The following is a 23,951-nucleotide window of genomic DNA, read 5'->3' as shown; positions in this document are numbered from 1 at the left end:
GATTTATCGGTGATGCTAATCCTTAGTACAATATGGTGTAACCCTAAAGGATGCTTGTAGAAAGTCTCAGGAACAATAAAACAATTTCTATTGAGAAGCAACATCTGGAAATGATTACAATTTTTAATCTGCCTAAGCTAAAAACATGCATGTTTATGTTGTAATTACAAAACAAAGGGTATAAAAGTAATTTAATAATTACAGCAATCCCATGGATATCTATTTACAATTTAAACAAGATACATTTGGAGGAAAAGTCAACAGGACATAATATGAAGTTCTCACATATTGAAACATTAAATAAACGTGGTCATCACAATTTATCTGCATATAATTTAGAATAAGTAATTAATTGTAACAGTTAACTGAGTCACTGTACATAAGTTTGGGATAATTAGTTAATGTTATAATAAAGTTAGATCTGTTATCAATTCTCTCACTATTGTCTATAATGACAATGTTTATATACTTGTAATATGTTCTTCAGGAACACCAATGTGTTACACTGGACGTCATAATCTATACATGACTATTCAATTAAATCTAAAGTTGTGCTAGTTTTACAGCAGCTTACAGCTTAGACCTAAAAAATATTTGAAGGGGGGAAAACTTATGATATTTTAAAATATGTGGGATCGACTGCTGCACTGGCAAATTCAATTCAATTCAAATAAGGTTTACTGATTTGGTGAAAAATTTAAAATTGAAGATATACATATATGTGTCAGTTCGACTCAAACCTGGATATTATTTATCCAATTCTTTTCATATATATATCATGTATATTGGTTTACGTGCATGTTTAGTAAGAAGTTTGCAAATAAGAGATGAATGTCTGACAACCGCACTGTAACATAAAACTGTATCTTTAATTTAAAACAGATGCACATACATGTATAAGGAAAGTAACAATGCACATGTAAGAATTGCTTTAAAACAAGAAATGCAAACTGTAAGACATACAGTCTACATCTTTCACTTACCTGCATATATATTTTTTGGAACACCAGTTACTATGCATTGTTAAATCCTTTTTATCTTAAAATTGTTGCACACAAAAAAATCTCTAAATAAACCATGTGTAGTGTGAGACAGACACTACCACACTCATGACAACCGCTACAAGTCTGATAATACCAGCTGTACCACTACTTGATGAAAGGAGTTTTTAATGATTTGATTGGCAATACATCCTTCACCCTACTTATTACATTTTAAATGTTTATAGGTCATGTATCTTACTATACATGCTGGGTGTTAAGGAACTGTGATGTAGTTTATACAAACCAGATGTAAGGTATTAGATAACCACCCATTGTTTATATATTAGTGGCATATTTCTACTGTAAGGTATTAGATAACCACCCATTGTTTATTCACTTTATTCAACCTCTCTGGTCCAATTAGTGGCATATTTCTACAGATAATTTGTTCAGCAAACTTTAATTGTTTTATCTCTTTTAATTTTTTAAGTATATAAATTTACCTAAATGTGACTGTGATTACAGGTCAAATCGGTATCCATGTATTTGTATTAAATAATTATATATTTTCAATCTTGGTACTTCATTTATATGTTCGCCAAGATGTATAAGTTATGCCGTTCTTTGTCTTCCGTTATCGATAACAGATCACGTGTATATATATAAATTCAAAAAAAAAAACTGAAATTAATTTGAACTGTTTTGCTAAAACGTATCTAACTACTACATTTAAGGGCTGTCGTTTTCATATTGGACAAGCTAGTTTTGGAGAAAAAAAATTGTGTATAAATACATTATTTTTAAATTTATAAGTTCCAATACTCTTTTGACAGAATCTTTTCCATGGACATAATGTAGACTTCTTTCCTATGATTTCTTTTATAATTCAATTTAAATTTATGAATCTGCAAGACATTTCTGAAATTTTAAGAAGATATCTAGAGTTGAGAAAGATTCCCTTTTTCCATTCTTAAAATGTAGCTGATTATGTTGTATTTTAAAGTAAAAACAAAAGTCAGGAGCCTGTAATTCAGTGGTTGTCATTTGTTTATGTGTTACATATTTGTTTTTTTTCGTTTATTTTTTTATATAAATAAGGCCGTTAGTTTTCTCGTTTAAATTGTTTTACATTGTCATATCGCATATCGGGGCCTTTTATAGCTGTCTATGCGGTGTGGGCTTTGCTCATTGTTGAAGGCTGTATGTTGACCTATAGTTGTTAATGTATGTGTCATTTTGGTCTCTTGTGGACAGTTGTCTTATTGGCAATCATACCACATCTTCATTTTTATATGCATGTAAGGCCAGGGTTTTTTAATTTGTTGGTTTACGGATTTTACCAATGAAAAAGTCGGGTCGGTCGGTCGGCAAAAAAAAAGAAAAAAAATATGCTATTTTGTCATCATTTTTTTAGATTTTAGTTCGATGAAATCAGCTGTCATAAACATCGCATGACATTCTAATAATTTCCCGTAAACAAAAAGTGGACGGGGACTGCACGGATATCGTCATTTCACAAACACGAAAAACAGATTCGCGTAGCTCTTAATCAATTCCCGATAACTTGGTGGGCTTGGTGAATTACGATCTTCAAGCACGAAAACTGATAAAGAAGAAAAAATGTAAAAACGTCGCACGAAAATAAGTTTCAACACACATGTCAACAAACGTAATGGACTCGACCACTGGAAAAACGAGAATATCGGATTAATCTGTTGTCATGCATTCCCGTTTTTTTGGCCAAATGGACGATATTTTTTTATGATCTATGAAGCAAGAAAATTTCAAATGATTTGTTAATATTTAGTACTTTAACTTGACGTCTTCTACCTGTCCACATTTGGACAAGTCTATTTCTATCAGATGGTGCATCTTACGGACTGATGACAAATACGGTAAACGAATTGATTTTGTAATTGGTTTTAAACACAGGTTTCGTTTCGCAAAATTATTTGCGCAAACCACATTTCAAGGTCAGTTATAATTGGTACCGTTATAATTGATTTGTCTATCTTTAGAAACGTAAACTGGAAGTTTTATTTTTTTCACTACAGAAAGTGTTATCAATTTTGATAGTGATTAATGCATTTCATTTAATAAAAAAACGAGTATTTTAATTATTTTTTAGGGATAATGCATTTGTTACGGTCGGCGGGAATAAAAAAGCATGAAAAGTGAATTTTATTTTTATTCTGGAAATCGGCAAAATCGGATCGGCGGATCCGTAAACCAACAAATTAAAAAATTCTGGCCTAATAGACCTTTAACAGACAGATTTCTAAAAGATTGACTCCTAATATAACTATTTTGTAACCCTATCATTTTAAATAATCAATTAACTTTACCATCTAACCATTTGTATAGATTACATGAACTATTACACCACAAACAATGCTTGTTTTATCTAAATGTTACACTAAAATTCACTAAATGAATATGCACATCTAAAATTATATCTACATTTTGTCCTTAACATATATAATTATGTGTCATATGTAATATGTATATCTAAAAGAATAATGCAGCTTTTTTATAGCAACATAGATGTAGAATGTACACGTATATATCTTATTATTTAGATATAATTAGTTTTAAAACATGTACTATTTTAGATACTTTATTTCTTTTAAAAGTTCCAAAATTTGTTAATAGCATTTTTAAAGGCCCATAACTGTGAATTTGCATTCTACATAGAGACAAAACAGTAATTTTACCCCATGATGTAGTAAGCATGACCATGTAGACTTATGGAGTACAAAGAATATAAATTAGTGTCATTTGGATGTGTTTAAGAAAAGTGACAACAAAATAACAGTGCATTATGTAAATCTGCAGTTGAACTTTGAAGGAGATAAAATTTCTCACTTATCTGTTGAAGATTATATTTCAACCAATACATAAATATTTTCATATCTAATTTTTGTAGCAATGCACATAGCCTCAACTGAGATACAAACATAAGGAGTCATAGGCAAATTCAGGCTTCCACATGTGCCCCCTTCCCTAAAATTTACAAAGCATGTGTTGTGTTAAGCTCAATAAGAATATTTCTTCAATAATCTTACATTAAACTTATATTAAGTTTGCCCCCCCCCCTTTTTCCCCTTCACAACCTAAAATCCTTGACCCCCCTCTGTGAGTGTTGCACAAATTTAATCTGTCCAAGATTGAAAATTACAATATATCTTCCAAGAAACAGAGGCATGACATACATTTGTATCACTAACAATTTTACTTCCATTTATTAATTCTATTTCCAAGGGGAATTACTTTGTAAAATAGGTTGACACTATTCCAAGACCTTCATAAATAATGTGTCACAGAGACAACAACCTGACCATAGAGCAGACAGTACAATGTAAATGTAACAACCCATTATAAAACAAACCAAGATGCCAGATGACCATTTACCTAGCCTTGAATATAAACAAACCAATTGTCCTTTATCAATATTGAATGAGAAGCCAGGAACGTAAGGAGGAAGGCAATTTATATTTGACCCCATCATGCTTACATTTTAAATTGGATGTTTCATTTAAATGTTTAAACAATCTTTCTTCAATAACCACTAGTTCACCCATCAAATTTTAATAAAAGTGCCTGCCTTCCTTTCCCCCCCCCCCTCTCCCCCTTACAAAAAATTCTGGAAAAGCCCTAATTTAAACATTACAGTTTAGTTTATGGACCAAACTATGCAGATCATCAGTACCTCACCATGTGGCTGACTGTATTAAACCACAATATATAATCACTAGACATTACAAATATGGACCATAATTTGCTATTGGGCTCCGTTTCCTATAACTATAGAAAAGTGATAAAATTTGAATTACTGTAAGAAAAGTTGTAACTACATCTAAAGATGCCATAATTTTTATTAACATACAAGTGTATGCTACTCTTCCCTAGAAAAAAAATTGAAATATACGAATTTCAAAGATTCTACAACCGTATTTTTGTGTCGTTTCTCGCGTTACTTTTTGCTTCCGAAGAGCATAACGCTGACTGATTTATAGATAATCGTCACCGGCAAATTCGTAACTTTTGCTTTCAAATAACAAAGAACATCGACCAATAAGAATAGTGAGAAGAAAATGCCGAGAACTATAAGTATTTATGTAGCAGATGTAAGAACAGTGGCGTGATTTTTGTGTCCGATTTCGTAACGCAAATTTAAGGTGATGTTATCTGCTTTGTTGTAATAGAATTCTTAAAAACAATATGCAAATATGAACTCTCGCGAGATGTTCAAACAGGTAAATCAGAGATGATTTACATTCTTGTTTTGATCTTCGTAATAATTAAGTAAGAAAATGACATTATCGTTATGCGTTACATTTCACACGAAACAGAAGTCCAGTTATTTATTAAAATTGTTTTTGTCCTTAAGTTCTAATCATTTCCGGTCATACGTGAAACATGTGACTAACATGTGATCACGCCCTTACAGCCGGACATACGATATACTAGTTCTAAACATTGTTTTTGTTTCCAACGGGATGTTAGCAAACATAATCTGTAGACTTGTTTCGACTTGTTTAAAAAAGGAAAATACAATTTTCAAAGAGATTGCGCCGGGGGTCTATTATTATTCCTATGTGCATAATGTTACATACGATCTTGTGTGAAAATAAATGCCCAATGACTTGACAAAATCGATTTCAAATTTGACCGACGTTTAAACACACTACGTTTCCCAATAACGATGTAAAGGGTCCTTGGAAAATTCAATCGAAATTACGTCTCTTATCATGGTGCCGATGTTCGTTGGATTGATTTTGCTTCAGCAGTAATTATTCCTGGATATTTTAGGTGAATAAAGATAATTAAAAGAAAAATGCATGTTAATATACCGTTACACTAGGAATGTACAAAGTTGGTAACTTTGTCACAATTCTTAATTATTATTTTTTATTCATGTTCTGCAAACACTTTTCAGAAACGCAATAAACTTGTCAAAGGAAAAGTAAACTTTTACCAGGCATGACTTAAAAGGAAGTACTTTATTGATTTTAGCCCACTAAAGTAGGTTAAAATGTGGAAACCATGTAGATGGTGTACAGGTCACAAATATCACATGGTGCCTATTTTAAAGATTTTAATTCCAAGTTAAAAGTTTTTTTCTTTACTGGATTTAAAGAATTTTACATTGCCAATGATTTGGAATAAATTTTATATAACTGGAATTTCAAAACCAAATATAAATATATATTTTTTTGGCCAAAACATCAAGATACAACGATTATGGTATCCTGTATCAATGAAGAAAATATGGAAAATTCTGAATAAATTGTACTAATTGTTTTCAAAACAAGTACATATTTAGGAGTTTTATAATACTGTTACATTTAAGATGGATTTTAAGAAAAAGTATACTGTTCAGATTATTTTAAGCAGATTTTGCAATAAAATAAAACTAAAAAAATGCTCTCGGTTTCTTATGGTTTCCTGTCACGTTTAAAAAAAACTTTAATATAACATTGAAAATAGATTTTAAATATTAACATGAAGCAAGTAACACTAGTAATGGTGTTTATTTATGCCTTTTGAATTATATTGTGCAAAATAAAGAAAATAAAGATTGGTTTTCTGTTTGGTTTCCTGTTTGGTTTCCTGTCACGTAAACGGTGAATCAAAATGTATTAATTTTTTCTCGAAAAACTCAATTGTTCCATTCATACTATTCTAACACCAACACAACCCACAAAATAAAAGTTAAAATTTTAGAACTTATAAAAAAGGATACAAAAAGAAACCAAAGGCCGAATACCAAATTATGGTCCATATTGTTTATCTTGATGCATTTTTAGACTGAGTCATATCATTCTTTTGCTCACACTTGTAGACACACAGATCTTAATTTTATATAGCTTCACCCTATTTTCATGTAGTTATATTATTCATCATTTTATTATCAAACCATTATACATAATTAGTTTCTATTGGCCTTTGATAATGATTTAATATTCATTTCAATTACACAATAAGTGTAGGTGTGAGAGTGCCAGCAAACATAATATAGCAGTGCTGATTTTCAAGCTCACCCAAGACATTGCTGTAATATTATGACATTACTATGATAGCAATCATTACAAAATAAATGGTGAATTTGTCCATGGGACACAGATGATGCCCGATTTCATAAAACATCATAGAGTTATATAACTCAAGAATGATAAAAGCAATTTTACCCAAATTTGCACTTTATTCGAGTTTTGTAATAATAAGCTTTGTGTACAAGTTTCATAACATTTGGTTCAGGCAAATTAAAGTTATTGAACACAAACTAAAAATTCAGCAATTTTTTCCATTGATGTAAAGCTAAAGGGGCATTACTCTAAAAAGGTAAAAGTGACACCACTCAAATTCAAACATGATCTGTGTATAGTGGTATAAGTTTAAAACAACATTTGATTGAGGCAAACTTAAGTTAGAGAATTGAAACCAATTTTGTGATGGACAGTGGTATAAGTTTAAAACAACATTTGGTTGAGGCAAACTTAAGTTAGAGAATTGAAACCAATTTTGTGATGGACAGTGGTATAAGTTTAAAACAACATTTGGTTGAGGCAAACTTAAGTTAGAGAATTGAAACCAATTTTGTGATGGACAGTGGTATAAGTTTAAAACAACATTTGGTTGAGGCAAACTTAAGTTAGAGAATTGAAACCAATTTTGTGATGGACAGTGGTATAAGTTTAAAACAACATTTGGTTGAGGCAAACTTAAGTTAGAGAATTGAAACCAATTTTGTGATGGACAGTGGTATAAGTTTAAAACAACATTTGGTTGAGGCAAACTTAAGTTAGAGAATTGAAACCAATTTTGTGATGGACAGTGGTATAAGTTTAAAACAACATTTGGTTGAGGCAAACTTAAGTTAGAGAATTGAAACCAATTTTGTGATGGACAGTGATATAAGTTTAAAACAACATTTGGTTGAGGCAAATTTAAGTTAGAGAATTGAAACCAATTTTGTGATGGACAGTGGTATAAGTTTAAAACAACATTTGGTTGAGGCAAACTTAAGTTAGAAAATTGAAACCAATTTTGTGATGGACGAATGGATAGACATACAGACAAGGGTAAACTTAATGCCCCTTTGCTACTGCGGAGGCTCAAAATATAGGGGTGAGAGAGATAACAATGCAACTTTCTATATATTATATTTTTCCACAGGCACAACTCTTTTGAAATTACATTAGTAATCTGCACTAATTTTCAACCTTATCCAAGACCTTGCTGATATAACTGTTGACAGCAGTTTGATATAAATTTCATATATATTTGGCAAGAACTGTAAACGTGAGAGTAACAGTACTATTTTCTTTAATTTAATACAATTAAGGGACTCCTGTAAACATAATTAAATAGTGTAGCTATTCAGGTTTTAAAACATTTTCACTTTTTTTAAATTTTAAGTCTCATATGTAATAAGTATGTAACTTACTTAATACATGTTTCACTACAATTTTATAATAAAATGCTTCATTTTTCTTTCATTTTTTATATAAATAAGGCTGTTAGTTTTTTCTTTTGAATTGTTGTTTTACATTGTCATATCAGGGCCTTTTATAGCCGTCTATGCAGTAAGGGCTTTGCTCATTGTTGAAGGCCATATGGTGACCTATAGTTGTTAATGTCTGTGTCATTTTGGTCTCTTTTGGACAGTTGTCTCATTCGCAATCATACCACATCTTCTTTTTTATATTCATTACAGAATTTTTTTCATTTTAATGTTATTAGCTGGGTTTAATGTTTTACCTTTCATGAAAAACTTTCCAGATAACTTTAGCATCATCTGTTGTGGAAGCTAACAACTCTACATCTTGGTTTATACCAAACATATGTACTCCATTCAGCGAACCAATCACAGGAAATGGTAACTGAAATATTAAAATTCATTTCAATCAATTAAAATTAGTCATGTTTATTATATATTTGTTTAACTAAAAATAAATACAAAACTAGAAGAAGAAAAAATCTTTTTAGGTTCATCTAGTTTTGCCAATAATTATATCTGACAGTCAAATAATGTCCCGACCAACTGACATCATAACATGCATGGAGAATGACAATATTTTATTATAAAATATTGTTCCAGAGAGTATTTCAATTTTCTGTTTGACCTCCAAGTCTTAATAAAGGGAGATAATCCCTTTCTCCCCCAACTTCTCACTGTGAGAAAACACAATTATTTACAATTGACATACACCAAGCCCTGCTACAAATGATTTGGAAAACACTCAAAACACAGATATGTGTGTCATACATAATTATGTCTATAATTCAACATAGATTATACCATAACAAATTTAATTGGGATAGACAACCACTGAATAGAAATATAATTAAAGTTCACAACCAAGTACATGTATATAAAAAAAATTGAGTTGGCTACTTTAATATGTTTAAGGTGCGCATGAAAAAAAATTCAGAGCCCAATGCCATTGTGCCTGAGAACTCTGAAGAACGAACTTTCTATTTTTGTGCAAGCTCCCTGTAGATAACAATATAGCAGACACAAATATTCAAAGGTAGATAACTCTATCTAAATAAAAGTATAAATAGTGGTACTACATTTATTAATATTTTTTTTTTAATTTAAGTTTTCCAAATCCTGTATTTTCTTTTCAAATTTACAATATAGAAACTAATCCTTGGAACTTCTTTACTTTCTTTTTGGATCTGATACAGTTATTTCCCGTTAGAATAATTACATCTGCCATATTGTTACCCTTGCTAGACTCAATATTCAGTTAGTGAGAGTTGTCTTAACTTTGTACCAGTGTGCCAAACCTTAAAATGAATGAAGTCTAGTTATAGTCACTTCAGCACCTGGATAAACCGGGACCTGGTCAAATCGACAGTTAGGGTATAGTCAAATCAGGACCTGGTAGATTGGGTACCTGAGGTATCTATTTCTGCACCCATGGTTATCATATTTATATTTAATTGTAATGATAACGATTAAATTAGTTTTATACTGATCTGTGGAAATTGTTATATTTCATATTTGTAATTATAGCCTCAAACACCAAAAACTACAGTCTAGTCACATAGTTTCGTGGATACATAAGTTTGTGGACTTCCAGAAATCCTAAGTATCTCGTATGCGTGTTATTGTTATGACGTCATCAATGGCATGATTTGATTGCCATAGGATATCCCTACAACAATAACATACAAAACGAATCCAGTCGTTTCAAGCAAGGTAAGACTTGTTACTTATTTCATGTATTTAGTTAATAAAAAAAAAAAGACTGATTTCACTTCTTTCTTCATTTGTCTTATTTCCAACGACCATAGTAACTTTATTACCAAGCTATAATCCCAAATCCAAGTGTTGTCTGATTCGCTACTTTCTAATGAACAATATCCCGTAATTAACAAGGAGATTCCCTATCAGCCAAAAAAATCTATGGAAGGCAATCAGTGTCATAATCTTATATGTTTTAGATGTATTTTAACAATATATTACAGCTTTTACATTAATGCTAGCAAGACAAATCTTTGTTTGGCTTGCTTGCTTTGTTTGTATCAATGTTTGCTCAAGCATGGTAATTAAGATACAATGTAGGTGGGGCTTCAGCTTGTATACATCATACTTAAATTTTATTGGACGTTATGTTGGAGGTTAAGGACACTAAATTTTAAAACATCACATGACACATATTCTCACATGTTTCCTTACCTGTAAATATACAATGCAGACAGGATTCTACTTCGTCGAAATTATCTGTTCATTTTCACAATCGTAGAAACGGAAGACAATTTTTTTTTCAGAGATCCAACTGTCGTCAAGCACTTTTAGTAAAATTGCTATTCGAACACACCTACTCTGATTTTGTGATCCATTGGATAGGTATTTCACTTGACCCCTATATTTCATCTTTTAGTACTGTGATTTTTTTTATGTTATAAAGTCAACCTGTAGCTTTGCTATATAAAATGATAGAGTCTGAAGCGAGATGATGTATCAAATACTCTTGTTTTGTACATTTTCAAGACAAAATATTCATCTCAAACACACCCTAACATAAAAAAGGTGCACTCGATTTTCTCTTTTAAATACAATTGTTTCCCATTTTTTAGAATATTTTCTGGAGTTGCATAATCGAAGGACAGACATGGAAATAACTGACTGAACTAATAGATTGATATGTTATAAAAACAATATTAAGTCAATTAATGTTGAAGGTCAGTTTCTCAGCCTCATACAAGAAAAAAGTGTATTAGTCATGTGATGTTTTAAAATTAAGTGTCCTTAACCTCAGACATAACGTCCAATAAAATCTAAGTATGATGTATACAAGCTGAAGCCCCGCCTATCTTAATTACCATGCTTGAGCAATCACTGATACAAACAAAGCAAGCAAGCCAAACAAAGATTTGTCTTGCTAGCATTAATGTAAAAGCTGTAATAAAAGATGACTTTTGGTTTATCAAAATCAACTTCAAAAAGGAGTTATTGAGCACAATTCTTTTAAATTAAGGTACCTGACACCTTCACTTTAATTAATTTGGCTCGTTTAATTTTGACAAAGTATTTACTTTGACCCTATGAAAAATATATAAAAATTTCAAGAAATTTAAATCAACCGTTTTATCAGAAAAATTACACTGGTTATATAGCAGTTTGACAAACACTAATTTTGATCATTTAGAAGCTTAATATTCCTATACCAACAATTTTACAGAGTTATCTGAGTTAGATGGCCTCTATTACAACAACCTACCTATTGTATTAATTGTTAACTTGTTCTCGTCCTGAATATGCATGAAATATTTGCCACTGGACGTTAAGCAACCAACAATCAATCAATCAGAGTTATCTCCATGTAGTGTTAGGTACCACCAAAGTTCAACTACATGTAACACTGATTACTGAGCAGTCGCGGATCCAGGGGGGGGGGGGGGTTCCGGGGGTGCGCACCCCCCCTTTATTTTTGCCGATCAATGCATTTGTATCGGGACATATGTTTTGCACCCCCCCCCCCCTTGCACCCCCCTTTGCCCTGGGTTAACACCCCCCCTTTCGAAAATTCCTGCATCCGCCCCTGACTGAGTTTTATTGAGGATTTGTATATAAATAGTCTTAATTGATTGTGTATTTATTTATTTTTGTTTAAAAAATAAAAGAATTGTGTATCACAAAACTATTATTTTTATTTTTTAATATTTTACAGGTCAAACTTAAAAGGCAGAAAGAAATTGAAAATAATGATAATGATATTTACATAATCTTGCTGGAGAAATGGTGATTTAAGTCCCAAAGAATTTTGAAAGTCGCTAAAACTCGCTGGCTGACTGTCTTCATGGCGAAGTCAAATCGCTATCAAAATCGGTAAAAGGGAGACAACTTGAATTTTGCATGTCTCACAGGTAAACAAAAATGGCGGATGACAAGGAAAATCAAACTTTCGAAACGACCCAGGACTAATACTAATAAATGAAATAAATACAACGGCGACTTTGAACATCCTTAGATTTAACATTCAAAACTATCGAAACAAGAAATACAGCGTCTGTTTGAGTTACATGTATCATTTTACAATGATTTTAATCTGAGGATGTTGCGTAATCACTCAGCTGATTTGTTTTCTTTTTATTTATCAGAGGCGATCAATTTTACTATTCAATAGGTTAAGGGTGGGAATGAACGGAAGATGTTTTGTATTCTTTGATTAAACATTAAAATATTATAGGTAGAACGACATCTAATGCCAATGGATAAATTTATTGCAAACGTACAACACATGGCCAGCTTGTGATTAGCAGTGGGTTTTTCACGACCAATTTGTTAATATGAAGGAGATATCTTTATAACAAAATGATAAATTAAAAAGTGATTGATAAATATTTTCATATATATATAGGCTTACACTCTATCACATGATTCTCAACTTACAGCTGCCATGATGACCTGGACAGTCAATAGTTTACAACTTACAGCTGCCATGATGACCTGGACAGTCAATAGTTTACAACTTACAGCTGCCATGATGACCTGGACAGTCAATAGTTTACAACTTACAGCTGCCATGATGACCTGGACAGTCAATAGTTTACAACTTACAGCTGCCATGATGACCTGGACAGTCAACAGTTTACAACTTACAGCTGCCATGATGACCTGGACAGTCGATAGTTTACAACTTACAGCTGCCTTGATGACCTGGACAGTCAATAGTTTACAACTTACAGCTGCCATGATGACCTGGACAGTCAATAGTTTACAAAATTATGATATGTGATGATCATGATGATAAACATGAAATTGACCAGTCATTAGAAAGTCATCACATACACGGGTATTCATATTTTTTCAGGACTTTATAACAAAAAATTGAAGCAGATGCACATGAGATTAATGGTTTAGTTTTATAAATTGTTATTTGGATGGAGAGTTGTCTCATTGGGACTCACCCCACATCTTCCTATTTCTGATTATATCACTAGGCAAGCAACAATCTTTAATTTCAAGTTGACAGCACAAAAGGTTGAATGAATAAATAACAACTACATTGTCTAAACTTTTTATAAAGAGTTTATTAAAGATGTTCATAGAAACACTATTCAAATGGTAATGGTACATGTATTTCACTTCTCCAAGAAATTGACCACTTCTCCCAACTCTCTCATGGAAGAAGTCACTTCTTCCTCTCAAAAATCTTAGATTAGGCCCTGTATCACATTTGTAAATTGTTTGACTGTTTTCAGTTTTATCTATATTTAAAATTTATTGTTGACAGTTCTTTATTAAAAGTTGGACTACTTTTGAGTTGTGAACTTTTGATTGATTTTTTCAATGTGACTTTATCTTCTATGGAAAAAATAATTATGATTCCAAAGAGGGGAAAATGACTGAAATGTAGCTTTAATCTCTTTTTTCTTAATTAATGGGAAGTAAAAAATAACTGTTAGTAGCAACTTTTACTTCTATATTGTTACTTATTATTTTTATAATTTTTAAAAAGTTAACTTTTATTTTCTTAATTTTTTTTTGGTGTTTCAATTTTTTATTTTTTACGGTTTTCAGTCTCAATAAAAATTAAATAATTGGTCTTAAAACAATGTTTTTATTTTCATTGAACTAAAAATGTTCAAAAATGTGCTTGTATGAAATTACAATTATATGCTCACTACTGGGCTACCATACTGTTTGTTCTTGTGTAATTTTTAGAACAAAACTTTTTCAACGAAAATAGGTGACGTACTTGGCATCCATGGATTTTTCTAGCATTCCACTGAGTCCGGTATTCGGACCCATTCCCAATGACAAAACTCCTATATTTTTTCCCAATTTCAGGTGTAAAAATTCCCAAAGTCAAAAAGTCCGGATTGAAATCCGCAATTTAACCTTTCCAAAACTACGCTCTTCACTTTAAACATGAGGTTAAAGGTAAAAAAAGCGAAAAATCCTTATCACATGTGCGCTTTAAGAAGCCCAGAATTTTGATAATAAAATAAAATATTTTTTAACTTCTTTCCTTTTGTAAACATGTCGTCTCACAATAGTAAATACTATGTGAAGAAATTGAAAAACACAGACGGCAACAAATCCCGTAAAATCTTATCTTTTTTTCAAACCAAGAGCTGTTATTGACGATGCCGCAACTGCATGTAATGAGTCAGAGGCAGCATTATCTGAGACTGAATCAATTGAAAATGTTACCAATGTTGTTGATGTTTCTTCCAATGACAATTTAATTTCAAATGATGATCAAAGTCAAACCAATACCGATTCGCTACTGATACAACATGAGGACCAAGCTTGTAAATTCCAAACTCAAACTGAAATCTGTAAACTAAATAATGAAATACCAACAATGAAACCTAGTAGTAGTAAAGTCATGACTGTGTTGGGTAGTACTGACAGTAAAACTGCTCTTAATGATAAATTAAAAGTATATGATGTATCAGACAGAAGACTTTTTGATGCAAGGAGGTATGAAATGACATATAAATAGTTATACTATAATGAATCCTTAGAGGGATACGTCTGCAAATATTGTGAGTTATTTCCGTTTGGTAGTACTGACTTTAGTAGTAAAGGGGTAATTTTAGGGGATCATCCTACAAGACAATTACAAAAACACGAGATGAGCAATAAACACCAGCAGTCATCTGAAAATCGTCTTCTTGAGACATTTAAAAACAAAAAGGACAGAAAAATAAAATTATAAATGACAATGAATCATGTATTGTAGTTTTTATTTTTTTTCACAAAAAAAAAAATTCTAATAAATTATAGTATGATACATACTAAAACTGACTTCTGGTTTATTTGTAGTTTTCCCAATTTCTATATAAATCGCGTAAAAAAATTCCCAAAAGTGGCCAGGGTCCTTTTTCCCAAAATACCCAGATGAACCCCTGGCATCATATGCCGATTTGTGAACACTAGAAATGTAGGTCATATCAAATAAACTAGCTAATAAAAATAAACAAACTAACTTGTATAATTTTAATGAAGTTCTAAGGTAACATTAATAGGTATAAAAAAACTAACCCTGTTTTTTTTAGTTTTACCGCATTCCATTTGAATTGTCTTATATCCACCAATATATAGGTGACACTACCGTACCTAATACGGTTACTTGTTCAATACCAAAAGCTGCTGATCTTTTTAATTGGCATAATTAAGTTCTTACGTTTTTTTAATAAAAGCTTATAATCAAAAAATAAAATGAGGTGCAGATTTGACTTTCATGATATCCAAAAGGGATTTCATTGTTAGTATTTAGTTCTAATTTACGGTACTTATACAACTTCGGATTTCAAATGTTTGGCTTTGAGCGTTCCTGATGAAAGTAAATCCAGAAAAGCGCTTCGGACGCAATAAATTATTAAACGTGTTGTTTTCCATTTTTTACACTAGAATGCATTTTTTTCGCTTTTTTTCTGCCATAACATACAATCACACAAGTTCCCATAAACTGTGACATCATAATTTAAAAGTGATGGTTACTTGACGTTTGGCAGATGGTTAATCTGAGCAGATATAGACAGGTTGGGCTCAAGTCATGAAACATGGGGTGGTCCCAGGTTTGTGGGATAAACACGTTTTTCTGGGGTCGAAAAAACCCACAAAACTGGGGTAAAAAACTTCGTTCATAGTTTTCACATAAACTGTGAAAAACCGCACCATGTCAGCTGTTTCGGTAATCTTTATCCAACATGAACTTTTGTTTACGTTAAGTTGTTTGCCATGGCAATAGTTATTCTTTTGTGTAAGTCTCAGGACAAATGGGCTTCATAACCGGAAGTGTCAAAATCAAGTCATTTATCAATAATATCATATCATTTCTTTACTTTCTAGACAAATTGTCTTTCTCACTAACTTTGCCAACTAACATTACTCCATCTTGAACAACAATGCATGAGCAGTATGAAACAAAGCTTTCTATTGGTTGATTAATCTTTTGACTTTTGTTAAATTCTATGGAGGGCATAATTAACAAAACAATACCAAAAACTGTTTTTCATTTTGTATCGGAGATGCTGAAATTATCTCCCTTTGCAAGAATAAAGAATGACTCAAAATGAACTATATTACTGTGTAAGAACAGAATAATTAAGTGAAGATGTAAATGAAACTATCTTATGATGATTTAAAATACAGTTTCCAACTTACTATATATTTTATAGAATATTTTGCTATTCTTATGGAAGAATTATACCTTTTAAATGAACTTGTTGAAATAGAGTTATAAAAGAAATACAAGAAAAGCTTATAATCGATCATAGAAGGGCGTTAAAGTCAGTCAAATTTGATAAAAACTTGTGTGTGTGGTTTATATGCTGTCACATATCAATACAGATGTCAAATCCTATTATAACAAAGAAGCATTATATACATACATTATTATAAAAGGAGAATTGTGGAGTATATAAGAATAAAAAACATGTTAATAAAATTGAGAATGGAAATTGGGAATGTGTCAAAGAGACAACAACCCGACCAAATAAAAAAACAACAGCAGAAGGTCACCAACAGGTCTTCAATGTAGCGAGAAATTCCCGCAACCAGATAACTATATTCGAAGAAAGAACAGACACAACTAAATGTTTTTATTCAATCTCTATATTATAAACTTTATATTGTATATATTCATTACTTCTTTTGTAGTTTCTCCAAAAAGAGGTGACTGGTTACATCTCCCTTGCATGGTCGTTTACAAGCATTTTGTTATATTTCTATTATAACTCTATTTTAACAAGTTCATTTAAAAGGTATAATTCTTCCATAAGAATAGCAAAGTATTCTATAAAATATATAGTAAGTTGGAAACTGTATTTTAAATCATCATAAGATAGTTTCATTTACATCTTCACTTAATTATTCTGTTCTTACACAGTAATATAGTTCATTTTGAGTCATTCTTTATTCTTGCAAAGGGAGATAATTTCAGCATCTCCGATACAAAATGAAAAACAGTTTTTGGTATTGTTTTGTTAATTATGCCCTCCATAGAATTTAACAAAAGTCAAAAGATTAATCAACCAATAGAAAGCTTTGTTTCATACTGCTCATGCATTGTTGTTCAAGATGGAGTAATGTTAGTTGGCAAAGTTAGTGAGAAAGACAATTTGTCTAGAAAGTAAAGAAATGATATGATATTATTGATAAATGACTTGATTTTGACACTTCCGGTTATGAAGCCCATTTGTCCTGAGACTTACACAAAAGAATAACTATTGCCATGGCAAACAACTTAACGTAAACAAAAGTTCATGTTGGATAAAGATTACCGAAACAGCTGACATGGTGCGGTTTTTCACAGTTTATGTGAAAACTATGAACGAAGTTTTTTACCCCAGTTTTGTGGGTTTTTTCGACCCCAGAAAAACGTGTTTATCCCACAAACCTGGGACCACCCCATGTTTCATGACTTGAGCCCAACCTGATAGAGTCATTTCTGAGACAAAATAGGGCACTTCATGGTTAGTTCAGAAATATTGGATAGGAGGCAGATTTTTTTAGAAACAGGTGGAAATAGTATGAAAGTATGGGAAATCCCATATGTGTTTCCAAGCAACTGCTCTGTTTTAAGGATGTTTTCCCGTATTTTTCACACTATTTCTACCTCCATAATGAAAATCTGCCCCCTATCCAATATGGCCCAACTAAGGGAGCTACCATTTGATTTTTATGGGGGGGCTAGTATGAAAAATTTTGTCCTGCATTTTTTTTTAGTTGTAATCTCTGTCCTGCCTTTTTATTTTTCACTCTATTCGGTCCTGCCTCTTTTTTTATTAGTTTATCCTGACTTTTTTTACCTAAATTGTCATCCTGCCTTTTTTTTTGCAAAGTGTCTTATCCTGCCTTTTTTTTTTACTCAAAACTCCTGTCCTGCCTATTTTTTTCAAATTTCATCCTAGCCCCCACCCATAAAAATCAAATGGTAGCTCCCTAACTGTGAAGAGCCCTATAATTCTGCTAAATACCCAAAGCGTAAATTTCTACATCTATTCGTCAACAACAATGCAAGAATTAAAAAATATGACTATTTAGTGCAAACTATACATCTTTTTTTTATCCAAAAAATGTTACCATACATTGGCACTTTAAATTACCCGCCCTTTACCATTCACTCAATATTTACAAAAACAATACAAGACAAATTGGGAGCAAATAGAAAAAGATCTCACTGAAACATACAAAGAACTTAAACAAGATCAAGATAAATTAAATCTTGATGAACTTTGGAACACGTTCAAAACCAACATCCAAAAGTCTATTACCAAGAATATTCCAACAAAAAGCATTGGTAACAAATCGAAACTACCTTGGGTAAATTACCAACTTAAAAAGCTCATCAACAAGAAAAACAAATTATACAAAAAGAAAAAGAAAAATCCTAAGTATAAAAAACAATACCAAGAGATAAAAACCAAGCTCCAGAAAGAAATGAGAAACTCGTACTGGCAATACATAGAAAACATGATTTTCGATATTGAAATAAAGGAGCCAGATCAAACATGCTTCAATAATACGCCTAAAAAACTGTACACCTACATTAAAAGCCAGAAAAACGAAAACACTGGCATAGCTCCTCTACGAAGTGAAGGTACACTGCACTCAAGTCCATCTGAGAAAGCAAATATACTTAACAAACAATTTCAGTCTGCTTTTACATCTGAGGCAAACACTAACATTCCAGACAAAGGTCCTAGTAAACACCCTATAATGGAACCCATTAGAATATCTAGGGATGGTGTTTACAAACTAATCAAAAACATAAACCCGAATAAAGCAACTGGTCCTGACACCATCGCAGGCAAAGTACTAAAACAAAACATCGAAATATGTACAGATATCCTCACTTTAATATTTACAAGATCACTACAAACAGGCAAAGTACCATCTGACTGGAACCACGCAAATGTCACACCTGTATTCAAAAAAGGGGATAAACACAACACAGGCAACTATAGGCCTATATCCTTAACATGCATAGCTTGTAAACTACTCGAACATATCTTTGCAAGCAGCATGATGAACCACTTAGAAACAAACAACACTCTATATGAATTACAACATGGATTTAGGGCAAAACGATCATGTGAATCACAAATCATCTCACTGATACATGAATTATTCCAAAACAACGACAAGAACATACAAACAGATCTTATTATCATGGATTTTGCTAAAGCTTTCGACAAGGTACCACACAAAAGATTACTATACAAAATGAAATACTTTGGCATATCAGATCAAATCATTAACTGGGTAGACTCCTTTCTTTCAAACAGAACACAAACAGTACTTTTAGAAAACATGTCATCTTCAAAAATACCAGTCTCATCAGGAGTCCCACAGGGTACAGTGCTAGGACCGATACTATTCTTAATTTACATAAATGACCTCCCAGATTACATCCAACATAGCAAAATCAGACTCTTTGCAGATGACAGTATAATCTACCGACAAATTAAAACTCAAAACGACTGCCTCAAGCTTCAAGAAGACCTACATGTAGAAGCTGCCATACAATGGGAAAAAGATTGGCTTATGTCTTTCCATCCAGACAAGTGTAACATCATGAATATAACAACAAAAAGAAATCCCATCCACTTTTATTATAACATGTATGGACACATCTTAGAACCTGTAAAACATGCAAAATACTTAGGCATCACCATCTCAGCAGACCTAAAATGGAACACCCACATCCAACAAACTGCTGCAAAAGCAAATAAATCCTTAGGTTTCATCAGAAGAAACCTTAAAGTCCAATCGCAAACAATTAAAGAAAGAGCATACCAAACACTCATAAGACCAAAGTTGGAATACTGTTGTACTGTATGGGACCCATTTACAAACGAAAATATAAAATCACTGGAAAAAGTACAAAGACGGGCAGCAAGGTATGTGTGCAATAGACATCACAACACCAGCAGTGTGTCTGAGATGCTAGATACCATGAAATGGCAAACATTACAAGAACGCCGACTACGAACAAGGCTTATAATGTTCCACAAAATTGTAAATGAAAAGATAGCCATTCCATCGCAAAATGTATTACAACAGAGTCAGTCTACTACAAGATCCACCAATAAAGAATCCTACAGACAAATTCATTGCAATAAAGACAGCTATAAATTTTCTTTCTTCTGTCAAACCATCAAAGACTGGAACAAACTAACACCTGAAATTACCAAAAACAGTACTACAGAAAACTTCAAGGATGCACTCACACACGACGTGCTCCTTGATACTTACCCTCATCTGAAATAAACAGATACTCTTGTTTTTATCTTATACCAAAAAACTAAAAATAAAAAATGTAATATTTAAAAACTAAATAAAAAAATTGTATAAATTAAAAACAAAGAAAAATTGTAAAAATTGAAAATACGAAAATATATGACCAAAAACAACTTTGAATAAGAAATATTTTGTTAATTTATATTTTGAGAAAAATTATCAACATAAATTTATTAAAAAACATTTACCAGGCATGCGCCGGAAAGTAAACATCAGTACGTTGATGGTTTTCTGTAACAAAAGAAGAAAGAAGAGTAAGCTCCCTTTCACCACATGTGAGCACATTTTCATATTTTTTTTTCAGTGGGAACTTCAAATATAAATCACAACTTTTTGTCAAAAAATCAATTCGTGTTCGGTTTTCATCAAAAATAAATATTAAGAAGATGGTTGAATGTTCCGAGACGTTGTTTCTACAAACTGTGTTTTATATAAACTGATTTTAGTCGAAACCACCGAAATCAAACGCAAAGGCCCAACCTCGTCGGCCTCGTGTCTATGCTGGACACAAGCCCGGCAAAAACACTCAAACACTAACGCTACAGTTTATATTGACTGAATGCATAGTCAATAATTCAAAATTATATGTATTTTTATAACCTACAGGCTTTAAACTGGCTGACATTCGGGTAAATAGAGGAACTCCTCCTCCTGTTGTCAAACATAAAATGTAGGTCGCCATTTCGATGTAAGTTTAACATACGCATGCGCTTACTTACCACAACTTTAGAATGATGGGTAAATAGCATGGCGATGAAGAAGCTGTAAACAGCATCTGTCAAATTTTCGGTTCAGTATATGGTAAGTTTTACTTGATGACAACAGGCACACTTAATGACAGGTAAGTCATGTTTCATGTTAGGTTCGTCCCTGGTAATGTAAAGGAATTTTATCGATCAGGATCTTCATTATTGCTTGTTTATTGGAGCACGTGCCCGCAACGCCAATCTGCCGTTACTCATTGTTTTCACTGTATTGGCCACACGACTTGTAATCTTTTGACCCAAGCTGTTACAAATGTTTTCACACATTATGTAATTTGTTTATACAGCAATTACAGTAGTTTTTATTAATGACAGTTTGTGTTGATAAACAATATTATACTTTTATTGAGAGACAAAGAAATTACGCGCCGTTTATTATTAGTCATCAGTGTGTATACTATATTTACTCAGTTCAATAACAAAGAAATTTAAGCCGAAGTATCGATCGATTTTCTCTCAATTAATAGGTCCTTCACAAAAGCAGTGCCAACAAAATTTAATTTAACAACTTCATCTTACTTTGGTTCAAAGTATTTTCAAAGTCAATTGAATTTTCACGAAGATAACCATTTATTGACAAAAGTAATTAGACATTCAGAAAGTTATTTGTGTATTGCTTAGCTATGATATTGGTTCAGAATGACAAAGATGTGACTTAATGTTTCTTTGTGTTTCTTCATTAGTCATTCTCCTTAATTTATTCATGGAAAACTTCCAAATGGACCAATTCTTAACCATAAAATGTATTACATCCGTTTAAAAACACATTGGTTATTCTCATGATTGATTTAATTTTGATACAGAATTCTAATAAAAGATTGAAAAGAAATATTCAGTTGACAATTTCTAATGTCACATCAAGGCACTCAATGTCAAACTTATATGACTTTTAGATTGAATGATTTATTTAGCTTTAAAAGATTAAAAGAAAAGTGATATAACAATTTTTGTTTAGATTATTAACAAGTTGGGATCCCTGACACAAGTTTTATATTATTGTTTATAAACATGAACTATTTGAAATACTTTTAAACAACTGAAGTCCTTGTTAAACACCGTTTAGAACCTATATCTTCTCTGTTCTACTGGAGGCTGTAAAATATCCAAAATACAGCAATTTTAAGAAACTAATTTTATAGATCTTATAGCTTTATTATATTATTGTAAATAAAATGTATGAAAATCATTATTAGCATGATTAGGAAATATGTCATTTAATTTTAAAGCTACAAAACATAATTTTTTTTCAAACAAAAAAAATGAAAATTCAATTCAATTTAAATTTGGTTCAAATGATATGATTGTTAAATTAATTCCTCTGTCTATTTCATTAGGTTATAAGAAGAGTAACTGAAGTCAATAGTAAAGAACATCAAGTGAAACAGCTCGCATCAAAAAGGCAGCATCAAAGTTTTTGTACTTCTAAAGGTAAGTGAAAAAGTGAAAAAGATAATATATTTAACTTTGAAACTTCTTTTTTTTTCACAACTATTTTAAAAATTTGGAAACCATGCTGATCACATTGATTAAATTTGTTAGATTAGTGTCAACATGATTATAGTTCTTTTGAAATATACAATTATACCATTGTAAAGTATGCATAAACTGTGTCTTTGAAATGAGACAATATATTTTGTTGTACATGTATATATAATAAAGATGTGGGCAAGACATAAAATATTGTTAAGTATAAGTTTTTAGACAACAATAATTGAAAATCAAATAAAACAATACAAGGATCATTGATCAGATGGAGTGATATTGAACCAGCTTTTCCTTCTTATAAAGGAAAGCTAACTGTCATGAGTTTTTTAATAGATCATTTTTTAGATTCCTTTGAATTATTGGAATAAGAGGACTTTCCAGTCCAAGAGTATGACTTATCAAGATGATGTTGACAGGAGTTTGTATTGTTTAAAAATTTGTGTGATGCATGCATACATGTAGCTACTGTTTATTTTAACTTGCAGTTGATGAGTGGTCATTTGGTAATACTTGTGTATTCACATATTTGGAATACACTAGATAACAATTTTAAATACATACTACATATAACAAACATGTAAGTTATGTCAGAGTTAAAGTAGCTAAATATGAGAAGATCTGGTATGAGTGCCAATGAGACAACTCTCCATCCAAGTTAACATGTGTTCCTGCAAGTTATCTCAGATCCCAGTTACTTTTAACATGTGTTCCAGTAAGTTAAATGTCAGATCCCAGTTACTTTTAACATGTTTTCCAGTAAGTTAAAGGTCAGATCCCAATAACTGTTAACATGTGTTCCAGCAAGTTTAATGTCAGATCCCAGTAACTTTTAGCATGTGTTCCAGCAAGTTAAATGTCAGATCCCAGTTACTTTTAACATGTGTTCCTGTAAGTTATGTCAGATCCCAGTAACTTTTAACATGTGTTCCAGCAAGTTAA

At 31.7% G+C, this 23,951-nt stretch overlaps 2 protein-coding genes and 1 long non-coding RNA gene across 3 annotated transcripts in view; 2 read left to right on the top strand and 1 right to left on the bottom strand.

Annotated features, from left to right (window-relative positions):
* The window catches only part of LOC139529962 (protein fuzzy homolog), a 29,920-nt gene extending 8,445 nt beyond the window's left edge, over positions 1 to 21,475 (bottom strand). The window contains exons 1-2 of the mRNA XM_071325961.1: positions 21,368 to 21,475; positions 8,748 to 8,869 (exon numbers count right to left, since the gene is read on the bottom strand). Coding sequence (XP_071182062.1) covers positions 8,748 to 8,869; positions 21,368 to 21,445 — 200 coding nt within the window. The 5' untranslated portion in view covers positions 21,446 to 21,475. The remainder of the gene's footprint in view (positions 1 to 8,747; positions 8,870 to 21,367) is intronic.
* Positions 10,041 to 12,450, top strand: LOC139529958 (uncharacterized). Its single transcript, XR_011665929.1, has 2 exons — positions 10,041 to 10,197; positions 12,173 to 12,450. It is a non-coding gene; the product is annotated as an uncharacterized lncRNA (long non-coding RNA).
* Positions 21,456 to 23,951, top strand: part of LOC139529961 (zinc finger E-box-binding homeobox 2-like) — a 56,071-nt gene continuing 53,575 nt past the window's right edge. Inside the window, exons 1-2 of the mRNA XM_071325960.1 lie at positions 21,456 to 21,564; positions 22,862 to 22,955. The gene's annotated coding sequence lies outside the window, so the exon portion shown is untranslated. The remainder of the gene's footprint in view (positions 21,565 to 22,861; positions 22,956 to 23,951) is intronic.

Source organism: Mytilus edulis, chromosome 7, assembly GCF_963676685.1.
Source record: "Mytilus edulis chromosome 7, xbMytEdul2.2, whole genome shotgun sequence".
NCBI classification, from domain to species: Eukaryota; Metazoa; Mollusca; class Bivalvia; order Mytilida; family Mytilidae; genus Mytilus; species Mytilus edulis.
This window is presented reverse-complemented; position numbering and strand designations above follow the sequence as displayed.